Raw genomic sequence first — 20,135 nt, forward strand, 5'->3', positions numbered from 1 at the left:
AGTGCACTGCATGGCCTTTGAACTATGGCCAGTGGGATTAGAGGGACCTATAAGGGGGCTTTTCGTTAGGTCAGCCCCTTCCTTATCCACTTAAGGAGTCCCCACCCCCAAGGTACTGCGGACAGGTGAGCAAGCAAAACAACGTACTGGTACATTGCTGCCTGTTTATGGATTTAGGGCATGCGCATGCATACCTCCCCCATGACACCTACTGGGATTGTACACAGTGGGAGTTTGTCAGCAGGTTCCAGCCAATGATTCATGGTTGGGACCTGCTGATTGGCTGTCTCCAATCACAGCCCAGAGCCCTGTGTTGACAATCAACACAGGGCTCTGTGCAGAGGGAATGATCTCTCTGTTTCTTATCCCTGCAAAGTAGGGAGAAGAAACAAAGAGATTTTTAGTAAAAAGCAGCACACTTTACACGACCCCTTGATCACCCTCGATGTTAACCCCTTCCCTGACAGTGTCATTAGTACAGCGACAGTGTATAGTATTATCACTGATCACTATATTAGTGTCACTGGTGATGTCAGCGGCAATTAGTTCCCCCCTTAGCGACAGTTAGTGTCAGATTGCCCACCACACTATCGCAGTCCTGGTCACTGATCGCCAATAATTACTAATATAAAAAAGAAATAAATACAAATTCCAGTATATATCCCATAGTTTGTAGACATATAACATATATTTATAATATATATTTCATGCAAACCAATCAATATACACTTATTGGGATTTTTTTTTTTAATCAATCATGTAGCAGAGTAAATTTTGGCCAAAATTGATGAAAACTTTTTTTTTTTTTTTTATTGGATATTTTTTATAGCAGAAAGTAAAAAAAAATATTGTTTTTTTTATTCAAGATTTTAGGTCTTTTTTCGTTTTTATATAATAAAGAAATAAAAAAAATCCAGAGGTGATCAAATACCACCAAAAAAGAAGCTCTATTTGTGTGAAAAAAAAATGATATAAATGTAATTTATGTACTGTGCTGCATGACCGCACAATTGTCAGTTAAAGTAGCGCAGTGCTGAATAGCAGAAACTGCCCTGGTCATGAAGGGGGGTAAAATCTTCCAGAGGTCAAGTGGTTATACAACAGAGGGGGGGGGGGGGGCACAGAGCAGCCACAGTGTCAGTGAGATGGAAGTTGTTGTAGGGAAAGAATAGGGAATTTATTCCCCGTAAATACCTTAGAATTTTTAGAGAGATCTTCACCGGCATTCATTTCCTTTATGCCCAGGTCTACAGTTATTTCTGCTCTCTCACTTTCCCCTATTGTAGGTGTGCATTTCAAATGCACTGAGAGCAGAAACTACAAATGCAAGTAATGACAAGTGACGAGCCCGGGTGAAAGAACGCATCCCAGCATCCCTTTAGACAAGAATGTTCCTCCATGCTGGCAACTGGGTGGTTCAGATTTTTGTTGCTACTGATCAGTTGCTTGATAACTGTTCCAGAAGCAGATTTCATAGCGTGTTATCAAGCCACTTATGGGCAGACTGCGTAGCTAAAGTCTACACCATCCAGTGGCCAGCTCCCTCCCTGGAACATGCATGTCTGAAGGGTATTCAGCATAGGCGTGTGCACAGGGTGTGCCAGGTGTGCCCGGGCTTACCCTAATCACCCTGTGAGGTGAAGATTCCCCCTGTTTAGACCCCTGATATTTCACCAAAGCCCCCTAATAGAGCTCTTAATTAAAAAAAAATAATAATAATAATAAAATGAAAACTAAAATTGTAAAAAATAATAAAAAATAAAATAATAAAAATAAAAATTACTGACACCATCAGTATATATATATATATATATATATATATATATATATATATATATATATATATATATATATACACAAAAAAAAAAAAAAAAAAGATAGATATGTATATATCTATATATAGATAGATAGATAAATAGATATTTATTGATATATATAGACTATATCTATCTATAGATATATCTATATATAGATACATCTATTATATAGATTTTTACATATATATATATATATATATAATCTATATATAGATATAGATAGATATATAGCTATATATATCTATCTATCTATATATATATATATACACACACACACACACACACACACATGTATATACATGCATATGTGTTTGAGCTTTGGGGTCCACACCCTAATGCAATAGGCTGTACACACTAATGGTAATCAGGGATAGGTTCTTTCTCTGGCTCAGTTAGAATATCAGCACAGTGACTGGGGAGACTTCATAGAACTAGAGATGTAGTTTTGCAATTAGCTGTTATATGACCACATCCCCCCCAATCACCCCTCTTCACCCATTCTCCTCTCTGGCTGGTCTTAAACCCAAAACCAAAAATGTACTATGTTGCAGCTTATCAGTCATTAGATGTGGTGGCTACATTTGTTTTGTAAGGCTTTTTCCCCTGGTGATCTGTATTAGAGTACCTCCACTCTGGATGAAGGAGCACAGGGGGCACCTTTGGACAACAGCATTGTTAGTCGGGGGGTGGGGGGGGGAGTGTTAGATGGACTAGCAGATTTAGATACACTAACATAATAAATTCAAACCCCAGCTAATAGTTTATAAGCAGTAACAGCTAACAGTTTTAATTTAAATTTTTTTTTTAACTTTTGGGATAAAGGTTTTACATAAATAAATACAAGCTGATTATTGTTAAGCACCCCCTGCCAGTGGTAAATTGATACATCTGGAAGAGAGCTTGTTCTTTTGAAAAACAACTGACTTACTGGCTGGATCACCCGATGAAAATAGAAGAAAGAAAGCCTAAAAACAAAAAAAAAAAAAAAAAAAAAACGAATGCAGTCATCACATCTAAGAATTGGTAAGCTGCAATATAATAAATATTTGCTTTTGGGTTTAATACTGTTTTAACAGTTAGACGTACAAAAAATAAATAAATAAATATATAAATAAAAAAAAGGAGCTGCAACTACAAGGATGGACTGAGGTTAGGCACTCGTCTTCAAAGTCACAAAACAGATTTTAACAATACTAATCTGGTGTTTTAAGTCAGTGATTCATTTTTATTTTTTATTTTTATTAAAACCTGATTGTGACTTTAGTTATGAGATGATCAGCACTATTTACAAACTTCATTTTTGTCATTGCAGAGAGAAAGCTGCAAGAAATAAAGGATTCTGCAGGTAAGAAATACGGAATTCAGTCATTATTCTGAGCAAACGTCTCCCAAAGCTGCCAATCACAGAGGTCACATGGTCATCGATCCTCCCCCCCCCCCCCCCCCCAAGGACGCCAGGGCTAGGCGGGAAGGGCTTAACGTCAAACTCCACTAGACATGTGCACTTGTTTCCGTTTCATTCGTTTTTTTGCTTTTTTTGGAAACTCGGAAATTCGAAAAATCAAAAATTCAGATTTTCACATTTCCAAATTTCCAATTTTCGGGTTTCCGAATTTTCAAATTTCCGAATTTCGAATTTTCGAACTTCCGAATTTACAAATTCCAAATTTCCGAATTTTCCGATCTTCAGAAATTCAAAAATTCAAAAATTCGAAAATCTGAAAAAAAGAAAGAAAATCTGTAAAATTCAAAATAATAACTAACTATTAAATTATAGGTATTGGAATTTCCTTTCAAATTTGGCTGTTAGTGAATGTAACGAATACAAATGTATCCGAAGTTACGAATCATCCGAAATAACGTATCTAAACAAATGGAATGGAACAAATTAATAATAAATAATAATAATAAAAAGGTTTTATTATTATTTTGTTATTATTAGATCGTTATGTTCCATTCGTTTAGCTACGGCATTCGTTATTTCAGATAATTCATAACTTCGGATAAATTCGTACTCGTTACATTCACTAACAGCCAAATTTGAAAGGAAATTACAATACCTATAATGTAATATTTATTATTAGTTAGTTATTATTTCAGATTTTCGGTTTTTCGAATTTTCAGATTTTCTTTCTTTTGAATTTTCAGATTTTCATTCTTATTCTTGGATTTTCAAATTTCCAAATTTTAGAATTTTTACATTTATGAGATTTTGAATATTTGAATTTGCGAAATTTCGAATTATCGGAAATTGAAAAATGTGGAAATTCGAAATTCATAAATTCGTAAATTTGTAAATTCCTAATTTCGTAAATTCGTAATTTCGGAAATTCGGAAATTCTACATTTCGGAAATTTGGAAATTTCAGGAATTGAAAAGTTCGGAAATTCGGAAATTTCGGAATTAACGAATTTGTCAATATTCGTTAAAAAACTAATTCGGAACTAAATGAATTGCACATGTCTAAACTCCACCGTTACTGTCAAAAATTAAATTTTATATACCTAGAACGTGCTCTTGTTTAACCCCTTCATGTCTAAGCCTTTTTCTGACAATTGTTGCTTACAAAGTTAAAATCTGTATTTTTTTTTTTTAGCAGAGAACCTAGGGAATAAAATAGCGATCGTTGCAATATTTTATATCACACTGTATTTGTGCAGCAGTCTTTCAAATGCAATTTTTTGGGGGGAAAAAATCCACTTTCATGAATTAAAAAAAAAAAAAAAAACAGTAAAGTTAGCCCCGTTTTTTGGTATAATGTGAAAGATGATGTTAAATAGATACCGAACATGTCACGCTTTAAAATTGCGCACACTCATGGAATGGCGACAAACTACGGTACTTAAAAATCTCCATAGGTGTCTTTTAAAAATTTCTGCTGGTTACTGGTTTAGGGTTTAGAGGAGGTCCTGTGCTAGAATGATTTCTCTAACGATCGCGGTGATACCTCACATGTGTGGTTTGAACACCGTTTACATTTGCGGGCGCGACTTCCGTATGCGTTCGCTTCTGAGCGTGAGCACGGAGGGACGGGCACTTTGATTTTTTTTTTTTTTTGATTTTTCTTTTTTTTTTTACACTGTCTTTTTAACCTCTTTGCGCCCGCGCTATAGCCTAATGACAGCTGATAATGTGATGTAGACAGAAGATCAGTAATCGGCTTCTTTCTTTCCTCACACTGACAGTGTGAGGAGAAAAAAAAAGCAACTGATTACTGGCTTGTGTAAACGGGACATCGGTCCCGCACACGTAGAGCCACTCCCACCTCATTAGTGCCCACCAGTGCCACCTACTAGTGCTACCTATCAGTGCCCACCAGTGCCACCTACCAGTGCCACCTATCAGTGCCCACCAGTGCCACCTACCAGTGCCACCTATCAGTGCCCACCAGTGCTGCTAATCAGGGCCTCATCACCAGTGCCGCCTATCAGTGCAGCCTCATCAGCACACATCAATCAAGGAGAAAAATTACCCATTTGCAAAATTTTATAACACACTATGAAGATTTTTTTTCCCCATAATTTCATTATCATTTAACTCCTTCAGATCCGCACCATAGCCGAATGACGGCTACAGCGCAGATAACAACAAAACAGTGCAGCGCTCAAATATTAAACATGTGATAAAAGCAAGTGAACACCTTTACAGATGTGAAAACATGTAAGCATCAAATGATAATCAAATGTCCTGTGTGCAAAATGGAACAGCAAAACAATTAAAAATAATAAAAATAGTAAAAAAAGTCCACTCCTGCTCGTGTCCACCAACATCCATTGGGGCTTGCGGCCTACAAAGACATCACATCACCATTGGGGCTCTACAAAGACATCACCTTGTCTCGATACCACGGGAGATTCTCCCTATGCCTTTCTGACGTACTGCCATATGGTATGTGCATCCTACGGATCCGGTAAGGGTACCCTCTTATTCCTCATTGAATATTTACATGCCTTTTGATGTTTATCGACATCTTCCAACCTGAAGAGATATCCCTCCAACACTTCTCATATGAACTGTATTTCACTTTGCTGTTCCATATTTTATACCGGACACGATTTGATGCTCAAATTTTCACATCTATATTTTCCAAACTTGAAGAGTAACTACTCCTCATATGGACTTTTTTTTTACTATTTTTATTATTTTTAAATGTTTTGCTGTTCCATATTGCACACAGGACATTTGATTATCATTTGATGCTTACATGTTTTCACATCTGCAAAGGTGTTCACTTTATATGCTCTTATCACATGTTTAATATTTGAGCGCTGCACTGTTTTGTTGTTATCTCTTTTTGAACTTGGTTTGTTTGTGTGCTAGCTGCTTTCGCTTTATTTTTGGGTTTAGCGCAGCATTTTCACTTTCTAGGCTACAGCGCAGACCTACTTTGCCGGGAAGCCGGCAATAGACGTCCTCCCCTTTGCACGCTCCCCGCGCGCCCTGCGGCGCGCTGTGATCACCGGGTCAATGAGACTCGGGTGATCACAGATTGGAGTAAGGGGTCGATCCCGGCCCCTTACCACGTGATCAGCTGTCAGCCAATGACAGCTGATCACGTGATGTAAACAGAAGATCGGTAATCGTTATTTTTTTCCTCATGCAGACAACGTGAGGAGAAAATTAAAAAATTGAGCACCGGCTTCTGTTGAAGGGACATCGGTCCCGAAGAGAAAGAGGCAAAGCCGCCTCATCTGTGCCAACCGGTACCACCTGTCAGTGCCCAAACTGCCACAAATCAGTGCCCACCAGTACATAACAGTGCCAACAATCAGTGCCATCTATCAATGCCCACGAGTGGTGCCAATCAGTGCCTCATCAGTGCCACCTAGCAGTGCTGCCTATCAGTGTCACCTACCAGTGCCCATCACTGCCCATCAGTGCCAGCTATCAGTGCCCATCAGTGCCACCTATTAGTGCCCTTCAGTGCCACCTATCAATGCCCTTTAGTGTCATCCATCAGTGGCACCTCTCAGTGCCCACCAGTGCCACCTATCAGTGCCCACCAGTGCCGCCTATTAGTGCCCATTAGTGCCGCCTTATCAGTGCCCATCAATGCAGCCTTATCATTGCCCATCAATGCAGCCTCATCAGCGTACATCAATGAAGGAGAAGAATTACCTGTTTGCAAAATGTATTAACGAAATATAAAACGGTTTTGTATTTTTTTAAAATTTCGGTCTTTTTTAATGTTTTTAACAAAGGATAAAAAACCCAGAGGTGATCAAATACCACCAAAAGAAAGCTCTATTTGTGAGAAAAAAATGATAAAAATGTCATTTGTGTACAGTGTTGTATGACCGCGCAATAGTCATTCAAAGTGCGACAGCGCTGAAAGCTGAAAATTGGTCTGGGCAGGAGGGGGGTTTAGGTGCCCAGTAAGCAAGTGGTTAAAACTGCATTTTGTATTTACTTGTGTTATATTAAAATTTGCTTGATGATTTGAATCATTTAAGTGTGGCAAATATGCACAAAAAAAAAAAACAGAAGGGGGCAAATAATTTTTTACAGCATTGTAAGCATCAGACAGTGTTCTGTCTTTGCAAAAAAAACTCTTCATAAGAGAGAAATATATCAGTTTTAGAAAAAGTCTTTAAAATGGTTTCAAGCTAATAATCTGACAATGTGTGAAACAGAAACACGGAGCAATGTCAGGGAAACCTGGCTCTAAGAAAAATCTGTCGCTGCCGTAACTGAGATGTGTTTTTTTTTTCTTTTCTTCTTTTACAGAGTCCTTAGAACGAGAAGTCGGTAAGTGTCACGATGTCCCTAAAGTATATCTAAAACTTAAAAAAGCAAAAATGTATTCCATCATGCTATCTCTCTCCTCATTGGACAGATTGATAGTAGCGGGAGCCATTGGCTCCCGCTGCTGCCAATCAAAAGCTGTGACACGGGAGGCAGGGGGTGGGGCTGAGTCTTGCTGTCTGTGCCAATGGACGCAGCAGCGGCTCTCAGGAGCACGCCCACACGGGTGCCCCCAGGGACAGCAGCTTTCCGTGTGGGCCCCCGATGAAGAGGAGGGGCCTGGATCGCTGGCGGGGGAACCCAGAAGAAGAGGACCGTGGCTGCTCTGTGCAAAACCATTACACAGAGCAGGTAAGTATAATATGTTTGGTAATTAAAAAAAAAAAAATTGACCGTTTACAACCACTTTAACCTCTTAACGCCGGTGCCTCCCGGGCCTCTAAACGGATTATGATACCAGGAGAAGGGGCAGGGCTTAAGAGCACGTGACCGCTGTGATTGACTGTCATGGCGGTCACGTGATCTGAAAACTTCAGTAACTGTGTCGGGAGGGCGCAGCGCGCTCTAGGCACAGCTCTATGCACAACAATTCATCCAAATATGCAAGAGAAGCAAAATGAGGCAAAATGATACCCCAGCTCCACTGCCAATATGATGATCTATGAACTGTGAACCGGTGCTCTAGCCAGGACGTTCAGGCCCCAAAATGCAGTACCTGAATCAGAAAGGGGCTGGCGACTCGGATGCTCTTGAATAAAAATCCTTTATTGGGTTACATGGGTACACGGTACAGGCTATTCTGACGCGTTTCGGCTAAGACGCCTTCATCAAAGCATGCTTTGATAAAGGCGTCTTAGCCGAAACTCGTCAGCGTAGCCTGTACCCGTGTACCCATGTAACCCAATAAAGGACTTTTATTCAAGAGCATCCGAGTCGCCAGCCCTTTTCTGATTCATCCAAATATGCAGCCCCTTGGTGCCAAAGATCAGGTGCCGAGAGGCCACATAGGGGTTAAACATGTCTACTTTGGTTCATCTCTGTTAAATGGGAGAAGGGAAAAAATTGTAAATACAGTGCTGCGCTAGAGAATGGAAGCAAATAGCAGCCAACACACCTATAGACCAAAGGCAAAAGACAATATACAAAAAAAGTGTAGTGCTATAAACCCCAAAACAAATTTAAATCAAACAATATACAGTGTATATAAAACTGGTATCACAGACTTATGATGTATCCTTTAAAATACAAAGTGAAGCAAAGTGAAGTGCTATAAACTAAAACTAATACTTAATGTACCAAAAAAATGTGAAAAAATATTAATAAAAATGTTAATTGATAAAAAAACAGAGATAAAGTCCAAAAAAAAGCCCAATGGGATTAACACCATTAAGAGTTCTTTTGTCAAGAAAGTCCACAAATGTTGATTTTAGAAATGAAAAGTGAAGAAAAACCACCACCAGGGGTCTATGGAGGCTTACCAGAGGCAAAAGATCAAAATCCTCCCAAATATTACAATAAGAGGGATCAACTGGACCAGGCAGGTAAGTGAAAATGTAGAAAAGCCACAGGTGAACAGAAGAGCTATTGGTGGTGCAGGAGCCGTCACCGAAGGCATCAAAAGGCTTACCAGAACTTATTGACTTGAAAAGACATACGTCATACAAGTCAAAAAGGCTTAATGACCAACAGGTCTAGATAATTCATCTCTTCAGATGTCTTCAATAATTTGCAAATGGAAATGGCGATACGACTTCCACAATATTCATACACAATCCAATAAAGGCCATACGAATGTTCATATGCCATGTGAGAAATGAAAAAAACTCAAATAGCGTGATAACGTTTAACACTGGTTTATTAAAATAATAGTAAATACACTCACATGTTAGAAGATCATAAAAGCTCAAAATTCAAGTAGCGGTAATCGTGGGGGATCCACCCGACGCGTTTCAGCTAAGGAGCCGTCATCTGGGGAGAAGGGGAATTATTCTTTTTTTTAGAAAAGGAAGATAAGATTGTACTTCCAGTTCAGCTCACAGGAAGTGACAAGGACACAGCATTTCTGGCAGGATCAACGGGTATTATAATGTACTGCAGGAAATGTGTTTTTAGCATGAAACCCTCCCCCCAGAAAAGTAATGCAGCCGTCCCATCTACGGGAAAACATGGGTAAGTGGCTAAATTAGGATTTGGGAAGAAGCTGCAATGAGATTTTAACCCCAACAGATGCGGGGTGCTCCCCCCTCCCCCTGATACAGAGATTGTATCATCAGAGAGGGACGGCACAGAAGTCCATATTTTTTTTTTAAATCAGAAAAAGTTTTATTGTGTCATTTGTAGTAAATGACATGTTGCATAAAAGAAAAATACGAAAAGGTATGCAGTTCTCACATCCTAAGATTATGCGGAATGTAAGTCAATAAAAATGGAACCATGACACAACATAAAGTACAATGACATATCCTTAAAAGGAAAGAAAAAAGGAATCTGTGTTGAGTGGGCAAGGTTGAACCCTTCCATTCTACACAGCACAGCCGGGGGGGGCCAACGGGCCAAACAGTAAACAGAAGCTCTCATAATCTACCTGATCTCGTGGGATTTCCCCCTCTACGATCATAAAGCATAAAGCGTGTACAGAGGTTGAGTTTACCTGATAAGGTAAAACAGTAGCAGACTCTGTCCTTACGCTCTTTCAAAGGGTTCGAGTCAGCTTTACACCTGACCATTATTTTTTTATAAAAGGGAAAAATACTCCGCGCCAAATTTAGTGAAAAAAAAAATTGCATAAAAATAAACATAGAAATGAAAAATTACAAATGGTAGTGAGCTGCTCCCCAATTTGAACAAACGTTGATCAAAATGTATGTAAATAGATAGGGGGCGCTATTGGTTAAAGTGGATAATAAAAAATTAATAGAATTAAATACAATATAGAAACTTAGTAGAAAATTGTGTGTCACAAATTTGCTATTTATACATTTTCTTATTTATTTATCCACTTTCTAATTTTTAAGGTTTGTGAAAAGTTTTCTATATTGTATTTAACATTCAATATTCTATTAATTTTTGATTATCCACTTTAACCAATAGCGCCCCCTATCTATTTACATTCATAATTTTTTTATACCTGTAGCAGCCGATGTAAAACCAGTTACGGGGTTGCTAGCCCTGGAGTTTCCAACCAGGCCTGCCGTATGGAGTGAAATTTGCGAGTTGCATTTCTATGCTGATATGTTAGGTGCTCCCTGAGAAGAATGTAACGCCCCGTACACACGATCAGAAATTTCGCAAGCAAAAGTCAGCTTTTGGTCAGAAATTGCGACCGTGTGTACGCTCCATCGCACTTTTGCTGGCGGAATTCCAGCCAGCAAAAGACTGAGAGCAGGTTCTCTATTTTCCCATCGCAAAAAAGTGCCTACCGGAAATTCCGTTCGTCTGTATGCAATTTTGACGCGCATAAAACGACGCATGCTCGGAAACAATTTGACGCAGGCTCGGAAGCATTGAACTTCATTTTCTAGGCTCGCCGTAGTGTTGTACGTCATCGCGTTCTTGACTGTCGAAAGTTCAGACAACTTTTGTGTGACCTGTTCCTCCCATTGTTTTTTTGTGGGAGCGTGTGTGGGGAGAGCCAGAATCTGGCCACTAACTTTCTAGAAAGATATAATAATCCGATCACTGCTATATTGGCGGGTGAGGGATATATTTCTTCAATCAATGGCTCCTAAGACACAAACCATGGGGTCCATTGGGACCCTAACCTGATAGACTGTGGAGATAGCTTTGGTTATTTCAGCCCAGTATCGGTGTAGTTTGGGACAGCGCCAGATTAAATGGATTAGAGGTCCCTCCTCCCTACTGCATTTGGGGCACAGAGGAGAATCTCTCCTTCCCCAGCGATGCAATTGAATGGATATGCGGTAAGCCCTATGTAACAAGAATAAATGAAATGAGCCTATGCCAGTGGTTCTCAACCCTTCTAGTGCCGTGACCCCTTGATAAAATTTCCCAGGTTGTGGGGACCCCTAACAGTAAAATTATTTTTGTAGCGAGGGTTGTCAGCACCCAAGACAAGTAATTTGTGCCTCTAACCCATGGACATTTAGCGCCCCCTGAGTCCCTTCCACTCATACAGTATTAAAACCCCTTATGGTACATTTTAGGATGTACCACTCTTTCTCTTTGTTCTCCTTTCTTTCCCTTTCATCTCTCTCTATCCTAATTTCTTGTTTTTTTTCCCCCATCCCTCTCTCTAGCCTTCTTTCTTGTTCTTTCTCTTATGCCGCGTACTCACGAGCGGACTTTTCGACCGGACTAGTCCGACGGACCGAATCCGGCGGGCAATCCGACAGTGTGTGGGCTCCATCGGCCCTGCAGCAGACTTTTTCTTGTGAAAATCTGACGGACTTTAGATTTGGAACATGTTTCAAATTTGTCTGACGGACTCGAGTCCGGTCGAAAAATCTGCTCTTCTGTATGCTAGTCCGACGGAACAAAACCGACGCTAGGGCAGCTATTGGCTACTGGCTATCAACTTCCTTATTTTAGTCCGGTCGTACGTCATCACATACGAATCCGTCGGACTTTGCTGTGATCGCGAGTAGGCAAGTCCATTCGTACAAAAGTTCGTCGGAAGTCCGTCGAAAGTCCGTCGAAAGTCCGTCGAAAGTCTGTCGGAAAGACTGTCGAACCTTTGTTGCCGAAAAGTCCGCCCGTGTGTACAGGGCATTACTCTTGCTCTCCTTTTTTCTTTGTTCCCCCCTTCTTTTCCTCTCCCTTCCATGTATTCCCCTATTTGTATTCCTTCTCTTACTAATTGGTGGGGGGAATGGGATCAGTGGCAATGCTGGGGGGAGTTCTGATCAGCCAACTTAGGTGCTCTTGATCAAGGTCATCTGCTGATCTGAGAACTGTAGTAGGGACTTTTAATGGCAACTCTAATCACAGGTAGTGTTACTCACTGTGTCTCCAACTTTGTGGTGTCTCGTAGCAGTGACACCTATGCCGAAATCAGGAGATAGGGTCTCCTCCAGCCCCTCCCACTTCACATTCCTCACCAGTCAGCTGACTTCTAGTCTCTGCCCCCCACCCATGCGTGAACTGAATGGGTGGCTGCAAAGAGGCTGAGTGGGCGGCCACAGGCTCCAGGGACAGCCCTGCTGGGCAACCTCAAAAAGGCTGGGAGAGCGATGGGGGCTTCAGAACAGCCCAGGATTTGGTGACCCCTGGCAAATCATCATTTGACCCCCGAGGGGGTCCTGACCCCCAGGTTGAGAACCACTGGCCTATGCGATTGTGAGACTGATGTGATTGGCCCAGATTGCAAGCATAATTCCCATGTTTCCTCAGTTATCTCCCCTAGGTCCTCTGTCCAGCCCCTTCTACACGGTAGGGCTGCGGGGTCCTGTGTGGATGCTAGTAAGCTTGAATAGCTATGAGTTATCAGGCCCTTTTTCTCCTGTCCATAGAAAATGTCCCTTATCAGGGAGTGACTAGAGAGTATTAGTGTAGATACACTGGGCCTGGAGAGCATGTCTCAATTGGAGGTATCTGTAGAATTGGTGTCTGGGTAAATTACATTTTATTTGGAGGTCCATGAAGGATTTCAATACATTTTGGTTATATAGTTGGGAGATATTACAAATGCCAGCCAATCTCCATATTTGGAAACTTTCCAGTTTGCATATTTCCGCAAGATTGGGGTTGCACCATAGCGGGGTTTCTTCAAGAAATCCCGACACCCTTAAGCCATTCTTGACAGTAGTCCAGAGTTTTTTAGGAAGAATAACAGTAGGTGCCGTTTGTGGCAGGTGAGATAGGCCCGCCTCCAAACCTGCTAAAACGGAGATGATACGCGTCCCAGTCCGCAGTAGGCCATCAATCGCGTCAGACTCACCAGGTGATCTAAGACCACTCAGGTGTTGTAGTTGAGAGGCATAAAAATAAAGCCTAGGATTAGGTACTGCTGCTCCTCCCCGATCTGTGCCGTACTGCAGTGTGGAAAGGCTGATCCTAGCTACCTGTTTTTTCCATATCAGAGATCTGAACAGGGTATTTACCCGCATGAACCATCTATGGGGTATCCACTGAGGGGAATTGTGCATAATGTATAACAGTTGGGGGCCCCAGACCATTTTAATTAGGTTTATCCATCCTATTACCTTCAGTGGCAATTTACATCAAGTGTTACAGGTCATTTGGAACCTTTTGAATAGGGGTAGTACGTTTTCTTCTAAATAGGTCAGCGGATTCGCAGAAACCTGCACTCCCAAGTATTTAAACAAGGAGACAACTTTGAGGGACTCCGCATCAATCGGTAACAAAATCAGTGGATCATCTAAAGGTACTGTAGAAGAACCGATTTGCTCCAATTGATGGAGAATCCCGACAAGGAGCCGAAGTGCTAAATCACCGCCATTTCGTTGGTGAGGGATGTGCCCGCATCCCCCAAATAGAGAAGGGTATCATCTGCGTAAAGGGAGATCTTAGTCAGGGATAACCGTATCGTAGCTGCCAACGGTTCCAGGGCTAATGCAAATAACAGGGGTGACAGTGGGCACCCCTGTCTCGTGCCCCTAAAGAGGGGAAAAGGGTCAGAGAGATCTCCATTTACGCGTATCCTAGCTGTAGGGGCCACATACAACAGCATCACCCAGGCAATAAAGGTATCTCCCAGTCCAAAGCGTATCAACACCTCCCACAGGTAAGGCCACCTCGACACTGTCAAAGGCCTTAGCTGCGTCTAATGATAGAATTGCTCTCTGGCCTGGATTGTCGACAGGTAGCTGGAGGTTGCGAAACAGTCGTCTAATGTCAAGGGCTGTGGACCTAGAGGGAGAAGTCCATATTTAATGTTACCGCAACATTTATTATTCTCTTGAAAATGAAACTTTGTAATAAGCAGTAGATATGATTTTAGTCTGTGGCAGAACTACCAGTCACATTGGGCCCCTGGACAGGAGTAAAGGGCCCTGGGATCAGTTGGAAGGGCCTGAGACCAATGGAAATGGCCTGATGGAAAAGGCCCTGGTGGCCAGAAGGGCCCTTCATGGTTTCTTGCTCCGGGGCCCTGAAGGCTCTAGTTACGCCACTGATTTTAGTGAGTGGTAGACCAACATCGTTGCTGTAATGAACAACAAAACTAAGAATGGAAATGTTATCCTCATTTTTATTTCTTGCTTGTTTTTAGAGTGGAGGAAGATTTCCATTATAAAAGGTGAGTAGATCTTCATATCCACCGCATGTGTCATGTGATTATTTCATTTAAACATTTTAGCCACGTGGTCATCCCACGGTTGTCACTTTAGTCTTGCACTAGCCACAAAAATTGCATATTATAGGAAAATTCAGTCACTTATAACCATCTCCACAAATGGTCAAATGAATGAATGTGACCCACACCCATAAGCTGGTTCCAACACCATGAAATGATCTAAAGCAGGGTTTCTCAACGTGGGTTCCTCCAGAGGTTGCTAGGGGTTCCTTGAGCAATGAGCAAGTTCTGCCTCTCAGATAAGTTCCCACTGACACCATGGATCTTTCTTCTTTTTTTTTTTTATAAGGGGGTAGGTTTTCCCAATGACCACAAGTATAAGGAGCATTCTTCACACTGACCATCCCACTAATGTATCAGGAGTTGTATGTAGCAAGGTCCCAGGCCTTCTTCAGTCTATGAGAACCTCCAGGGCCAAAGACAGCTACAGCTGACATCCTTCTGTATGTGGTGGGTTGTGAGGCATGGTGAGTGCGGAGTAGTTAAAGTTATTGCTTATTTCTCTTAACAAACTTTTTTGGGGGGGAGAGAGGGTTAGGGCCTTAGGTAGTTGCAAGACTAATTGGCAGACTCCGAGACTTTAATAGGAGGACAGCCATGCAGGGAAAGGCATCCAGCAAGACACCACATCTGCATGTGCATGAATGCTGTCTCCTATGGCAACAGTCTTTAACAGTTAATAACACAAAACGTAACAGTCCTTTCACTTTCACTACAATCACTCCTTGTAGTTGTTCAGATTACTGAGCTCCCAGTCTCTCACTAGACTAGATGATTCACTGCCACTGAATCCCTTGAGCTCCTCCAATCTTCATGGTGGTATCTTCCTCAAGCGTCACCCCCACCTCTCTGCTGGGTCCCTAGCTTGGCACTCAAGATACTCCTCAATCTTCACCCCAGTGGCTTGCTCGGTCCCTGGCTTGACACATAAGGCTGCTCTACAAGCGTCACCACCGCTGGTTGGGTCCTTGATACCCACTGAAGTTTCCCAATTCTTCACTGTCCCCGGTTGGTGAGAATACTGTTCCGATACTTGCTTCAGTTACTCACTGTGGTCCCTGGTAATAAGGCGGATGATCCCTTACTGGCGAAAGCTTCCCCTCTACCTCCGACCATGACAAGTTCTCCGGCCAGCAGAACCGTCACTTTTGGTTGGACTGCAAGCCGCTGCTCTCTTGCTTCTGGATAGGCCCTCAGACAGCCTAGCAGCCAGATGTGCCTGGGATAGGCCCAAACTCCAGCCTAGCAGCCTAGACAATACAGCACACGTCCACCCAGACAGCCGTCCAGGTGGCACAGAACACTGATCTCCTGACTCCACCCAAATATATAGGTTCTCCCGGCAGGCCAAGCGATTTAATAAAACCCCTGCCCATTGGATGGGATACCCCATATACCCACAATCGGACCTTGCATTGCCCTTTTCATACCTAATGCCATCAGGTACCCAGCTATCTAGCGGCAAAAGTGAGAAGTGCAGCAATTACAGACTTATGCCACGTACACAAAAGCGGAATTTCTGACAGATAGAGTCCGATGGGAGCTTTTCATCGTATATTCCGATCATGTGTACGCCCCATCGGACTTTTCCCGTCGAAAATTCCGTCGGACTTAGATGTAGAACATGTTATAAATTTTTCCGACGGAACGAATTACTATTGGTAAAACCGCTTGTCTGTATGCTGTTCCGACGGACCAAAAACGGCGCATGCTCTGAAGAAAGTACGAGACGGAAGCACTCGGTCTGGTAAAACTAACAAACTTCTACTAACACGAGATAAACTTGAGATTAGCAGAAGGAACCCAAAGGGTGGCACACTGGCTCTTGTACTTCCTCTTTCTAGTCCCGTCGTACGTGGTGTACGTCACATCATTCTGGACAGTTGGAATTTGGTGTGATCGCGTGTATTCAAGACAGCTTGAGCGGAATTCCATCGGAACTCCGTCGGAAAAGCCGTCAGAGTTTTTTCCGACGGCAAAACCGGTTGTGTGTACGCGCCATTAGAGTGAAATCAATTGATCCTTAACAATAGGCTAAGGTAGCTATACCTGGCAGGTAAATTTAGGAGCAACCCTGCCTAAACTCCAGGGTGCTACATCTAGATATAATCATTTTAAGCAGGGGTTCCCTGAGAAACCTATTTCAAGGGTTCCTCTGTGTTGAAAAGGTTGAGACAAGCTGATCTAAAGTTTTGATGAAAGGTTGCTGGATTGGTGAAAGTCTGGTTGTAAGCCACATGTCAGGACTTATAGCTTACATAAAACTCTCTCTTTGCCCATATGTCACATACTCCCTCGTAATTTGAAATCTTTTTTTGTTCCCAGCCAGAGGGAGTGGAGTGGAAGGGAAGGGAAGATGAATACTGTATATGCTACTGGTTGGACCACCACTAAAGCCCAACTGCACCAGCCTTCAAAACCCCCTTCCTACCTGCCCCTCAGCAACATTTCTTTTTTTAACCACTTGCTGTGGCAGGCTGGCCTGTGCAGACTCAGTCAAGTATATACTGTATATACGTCATTGAGCCTGATGTCGTTTAGGAGGGCCCTGCATGCCCCTCCTGTGACCACTGCGTCCACCGGACATAGTGGATCACTGTAACCGGTAACCAGTGGTGGCCCGTCCATTAGGGGCGCCTGGGTGCCACCCCCTCTCTCCAGCCCACCCCCTATATGGTAATGATTAGATAGCCACGGCCACCCCCTGTTCATGCATCCGGCCCCTTTCGGGGCGCCGGGTGGATGTTTACATATGCAGAGCTCTGTGCAGCCTGTCTCCTTGCCGGTCATCAGGTGTCGGCGGACATCCATTGACTGGCACCCGCTGATCGGCTTCTGTTGTGACTAATCACAGCAGAAGTGGCAAACGCGCCCTCTACCCGGAAGTGGATCTGCTATAGGGCGGTCGGCAGTTGTTTAAAGCAGCGCAGTGCTGAATAGAAAATAATGGTCTGGTCATGAAGGGGGTAAAACCTTCTGGAGCTCAAGTAGTTAAGAAATTCCCTCTTGACATACCGTAAATACAGCTGTCATGTGGCCAGTCATGTGATGGTTTTTTTTCTTCTGCGCTGGTTCTCTATGCTATATAGAAGACCACTCTTGTTATGACATCAGGACTGTTCTCCTGAGCTTCCTAATGTGAGCTCAGGCCATTGTGATGACACACTCTCTGGGAATATGTCCATGACCTCCATAGGTGTGCAAAGCCTATTTCATTAGGGTGTGCACCCCAAAGCTCAAACACACACTAACGATCACTCACAATGTTCATTTAGAAAGTGAAGGGGCCAGTAAATTACATATTTACTGGCCCCTTCCCCCACTCACCCTAAAACATCCCCTTAGCAACAGCCGGTGGGAGAGGAGAGAAGGGAAGCTGGCAGTGCTGTGGGGGGAAGGTGGGGGGCAGGGCAGTAGGGGGAATTCTGTGCTGCACAGGGTGATTAGGGTGTGCCTGGGCACACCTGGCACACCCTGTGCGCACACCTATGATGACCTCCTTGGTCCACAGGAAGTGACCCAATCCAGGAAAGGAAAGGTGCTAGTTGTGTCCTTGGGGATCAATACTTGAGCATTTTTTTTTCTGGCTTGTCTTGGTCTAATTTAATTAAAATTTTGGCCTTCAGCTGGAGTTGGGCTTCAAAGCAAAACCTACTCTTTGTCCATGCAAAGGAATTAAGGTTTGATCGGAAAAGACCGATAGAAAAATGAGTACATCACACATTTCAAAACACCAAAAAGATCAGGAGTTTGGTATTTACAGGGTGACTAGTCGCCACTTTTTTACCGACTTGAAAAAACTAATTTAATTTTGTTTGATTAAGTTAGGATTTTGAATGGAACATACCAGTCAGATTGTAATGTATTTTGTCAAATGTACTGAATAATCCTAAATGTCTGGTAATGATAACAATATTCCATTGATTCTTATATTCAAATTTTCTTTCAGAATCCATTTTGTTTGATCCTTCTACCGCTTATAACGGCCTTCTGGTCTCTCCAGACAGTCGCACTATCTCAACCACAGATGTGATCCAAGATGTCCCCCAAAACCCAGAGAGGTTTGACACTGAGCCATGTGTCCTCGGTCAGGCCGCTTTCTCGTCAGGCACCCACTATTGGGAGACAGAGATTTTGGAGAGGAGTGGAGAGTTCTGGTCTCTTGGGATAGCCAGCAAATCGGTGAGACGGACCGGAGGTCAAAGAGAATGTCCTGAAGCCTTGATATGGGCCATTAGAGGAACAACAGAAGGTTACTATGCTCTGTACACCCCACCAGTGTACATTGCGTCTGAACCTGAGCGGATACAGAGAGTCGGGACTTATCTGGACTATGACGAAGGGAAGGTGTCCTTTTATGATGTGGACACTTACAGGCTCCTCCACACTTTCACTGAGATCTTCTCTGAGCCTGTCTATCCATTTTACTATGTTGGACCAGGCATTGCTTTCTCGTTAAATCCATAGGGCTGGGAAAGCCAAGTCCATCTAAATCTAATTTAGTTTTTAATGGGTGATACCCGAATCAAGGTGGCCGTAGACTTATGGCAACTGGATGGGCAATGTCAATCAGTGGATGTGACTCCGAAGATGATTAAGTAGACCTCTAGGGTATAACAATAGGCATATGCTGTCTATATTAAAATGCTGTGAGAGCTGTAAGATGGTCCATTGGCCGATCTATGGAGGAGCCCTGAGAGTGTGCCCTGTAGGAGCAGAAGAAAGACTGTCCTGTCACATATCAGTACCCTGGTCCAATTCAGCTGTGGCTAGCCAGATTCTTCTGATCATGCTAAGCATCCTCCCCCTCTATAAAGTGCTACAACTGTAGGCCATACTGTCATTATCCTCTATGCAGTTAAAGTACATCCTCAATGTCATTCAGTTTGCTAAAGCACTGTGTACCATAATCAAATGCTATTTTTTGCTAACAAAACACTGTTTTCCAGTTTTTGATCCTTTGTTACGTCACAGTAATGCTGATCCCCTGCTGCCTCTTTGCAGCCATTTCCAGTCTGTGTTCACTGCAGTGATAGCTGCATGGCATTTCTCAGGGCGGTTTTCCTGACGGTGACAACAACGGACCATACCTATACAATGAGTGTTAAAACAGTCACTTGTAGTCTCCATTGAAAGCCCATGGGAAATGGTGACATTAATATAGTAGGACAATTGGGAGACAGGCAGAGGCATCACTAGAACCTTCAGGGCCCTGGGTGCAAGAAACCATGAAGGGCCCCCCTGGCCCCCGGGTGGCAGAAGGTTGCAAGTGTGACATTTGCGACCCTGGTAGTCCCACC

General features: G+C 42.7%; 1 protein-coding gene across 3 annotated transcripts in view; it reads left to right on the forward strand.

Annotated features, from left to right (window-relative positions):
- The window catches only part of LOC141107439 (butyrophilin subfamily 1 member A1-like), a 53,933-nt gene extending 34,162 nt beyond the window's left edge, over positions 1 to 19,771 (forward strand). Inside the window, exons 5-8 of one of the 3 annotated variants that reach the window (XM_073598156.1) lie at positions 3,130 to 3,162; positions 7,545 to 7,565; positions 14,752 to 14,778; positions 18,785 to 19,771. In XM_073598156.1, the coding sequence (XP_073454257.1) occupies positions 3,130 to 3,162; positions 7,545 to 7,565; positions 14,752 to 14,778; positions 18,785 to 19,302 (599 nt within the window). In that variant the 3' untranslated portion in view covers positions 19,303 to 19,771. The remainder of the gene's footprint in view (positions 1 to 3,129; positions 3,163 to 7,544; positions 7,566 to 14,751; positions 14,779 to 18,784) is intronic. The other 2 variants (XM_073598157.1, XM_073598158.1) reach the window with 2 other exon arrangements.
- The last annotated feature ends 364 nt before the right edge of the window (positions 19,772 to 20,135 follow it).

The sequence above is a fragment of the Aquarana catesbeiana genome, linkage group LG09 (assembly GCF_042186555.1).
Source record: "Aquarana catesbeiana isolate 2022-GZ linkage group LG09, ASM4218655v1, whole genome shotgun sequence".
NCBI classification, from domain to species: Eukaryota; Metazoa; Chordata; class Amphibia; order Anura; family Ranidae; genus Aquarana; species Aquarana catesbeiana.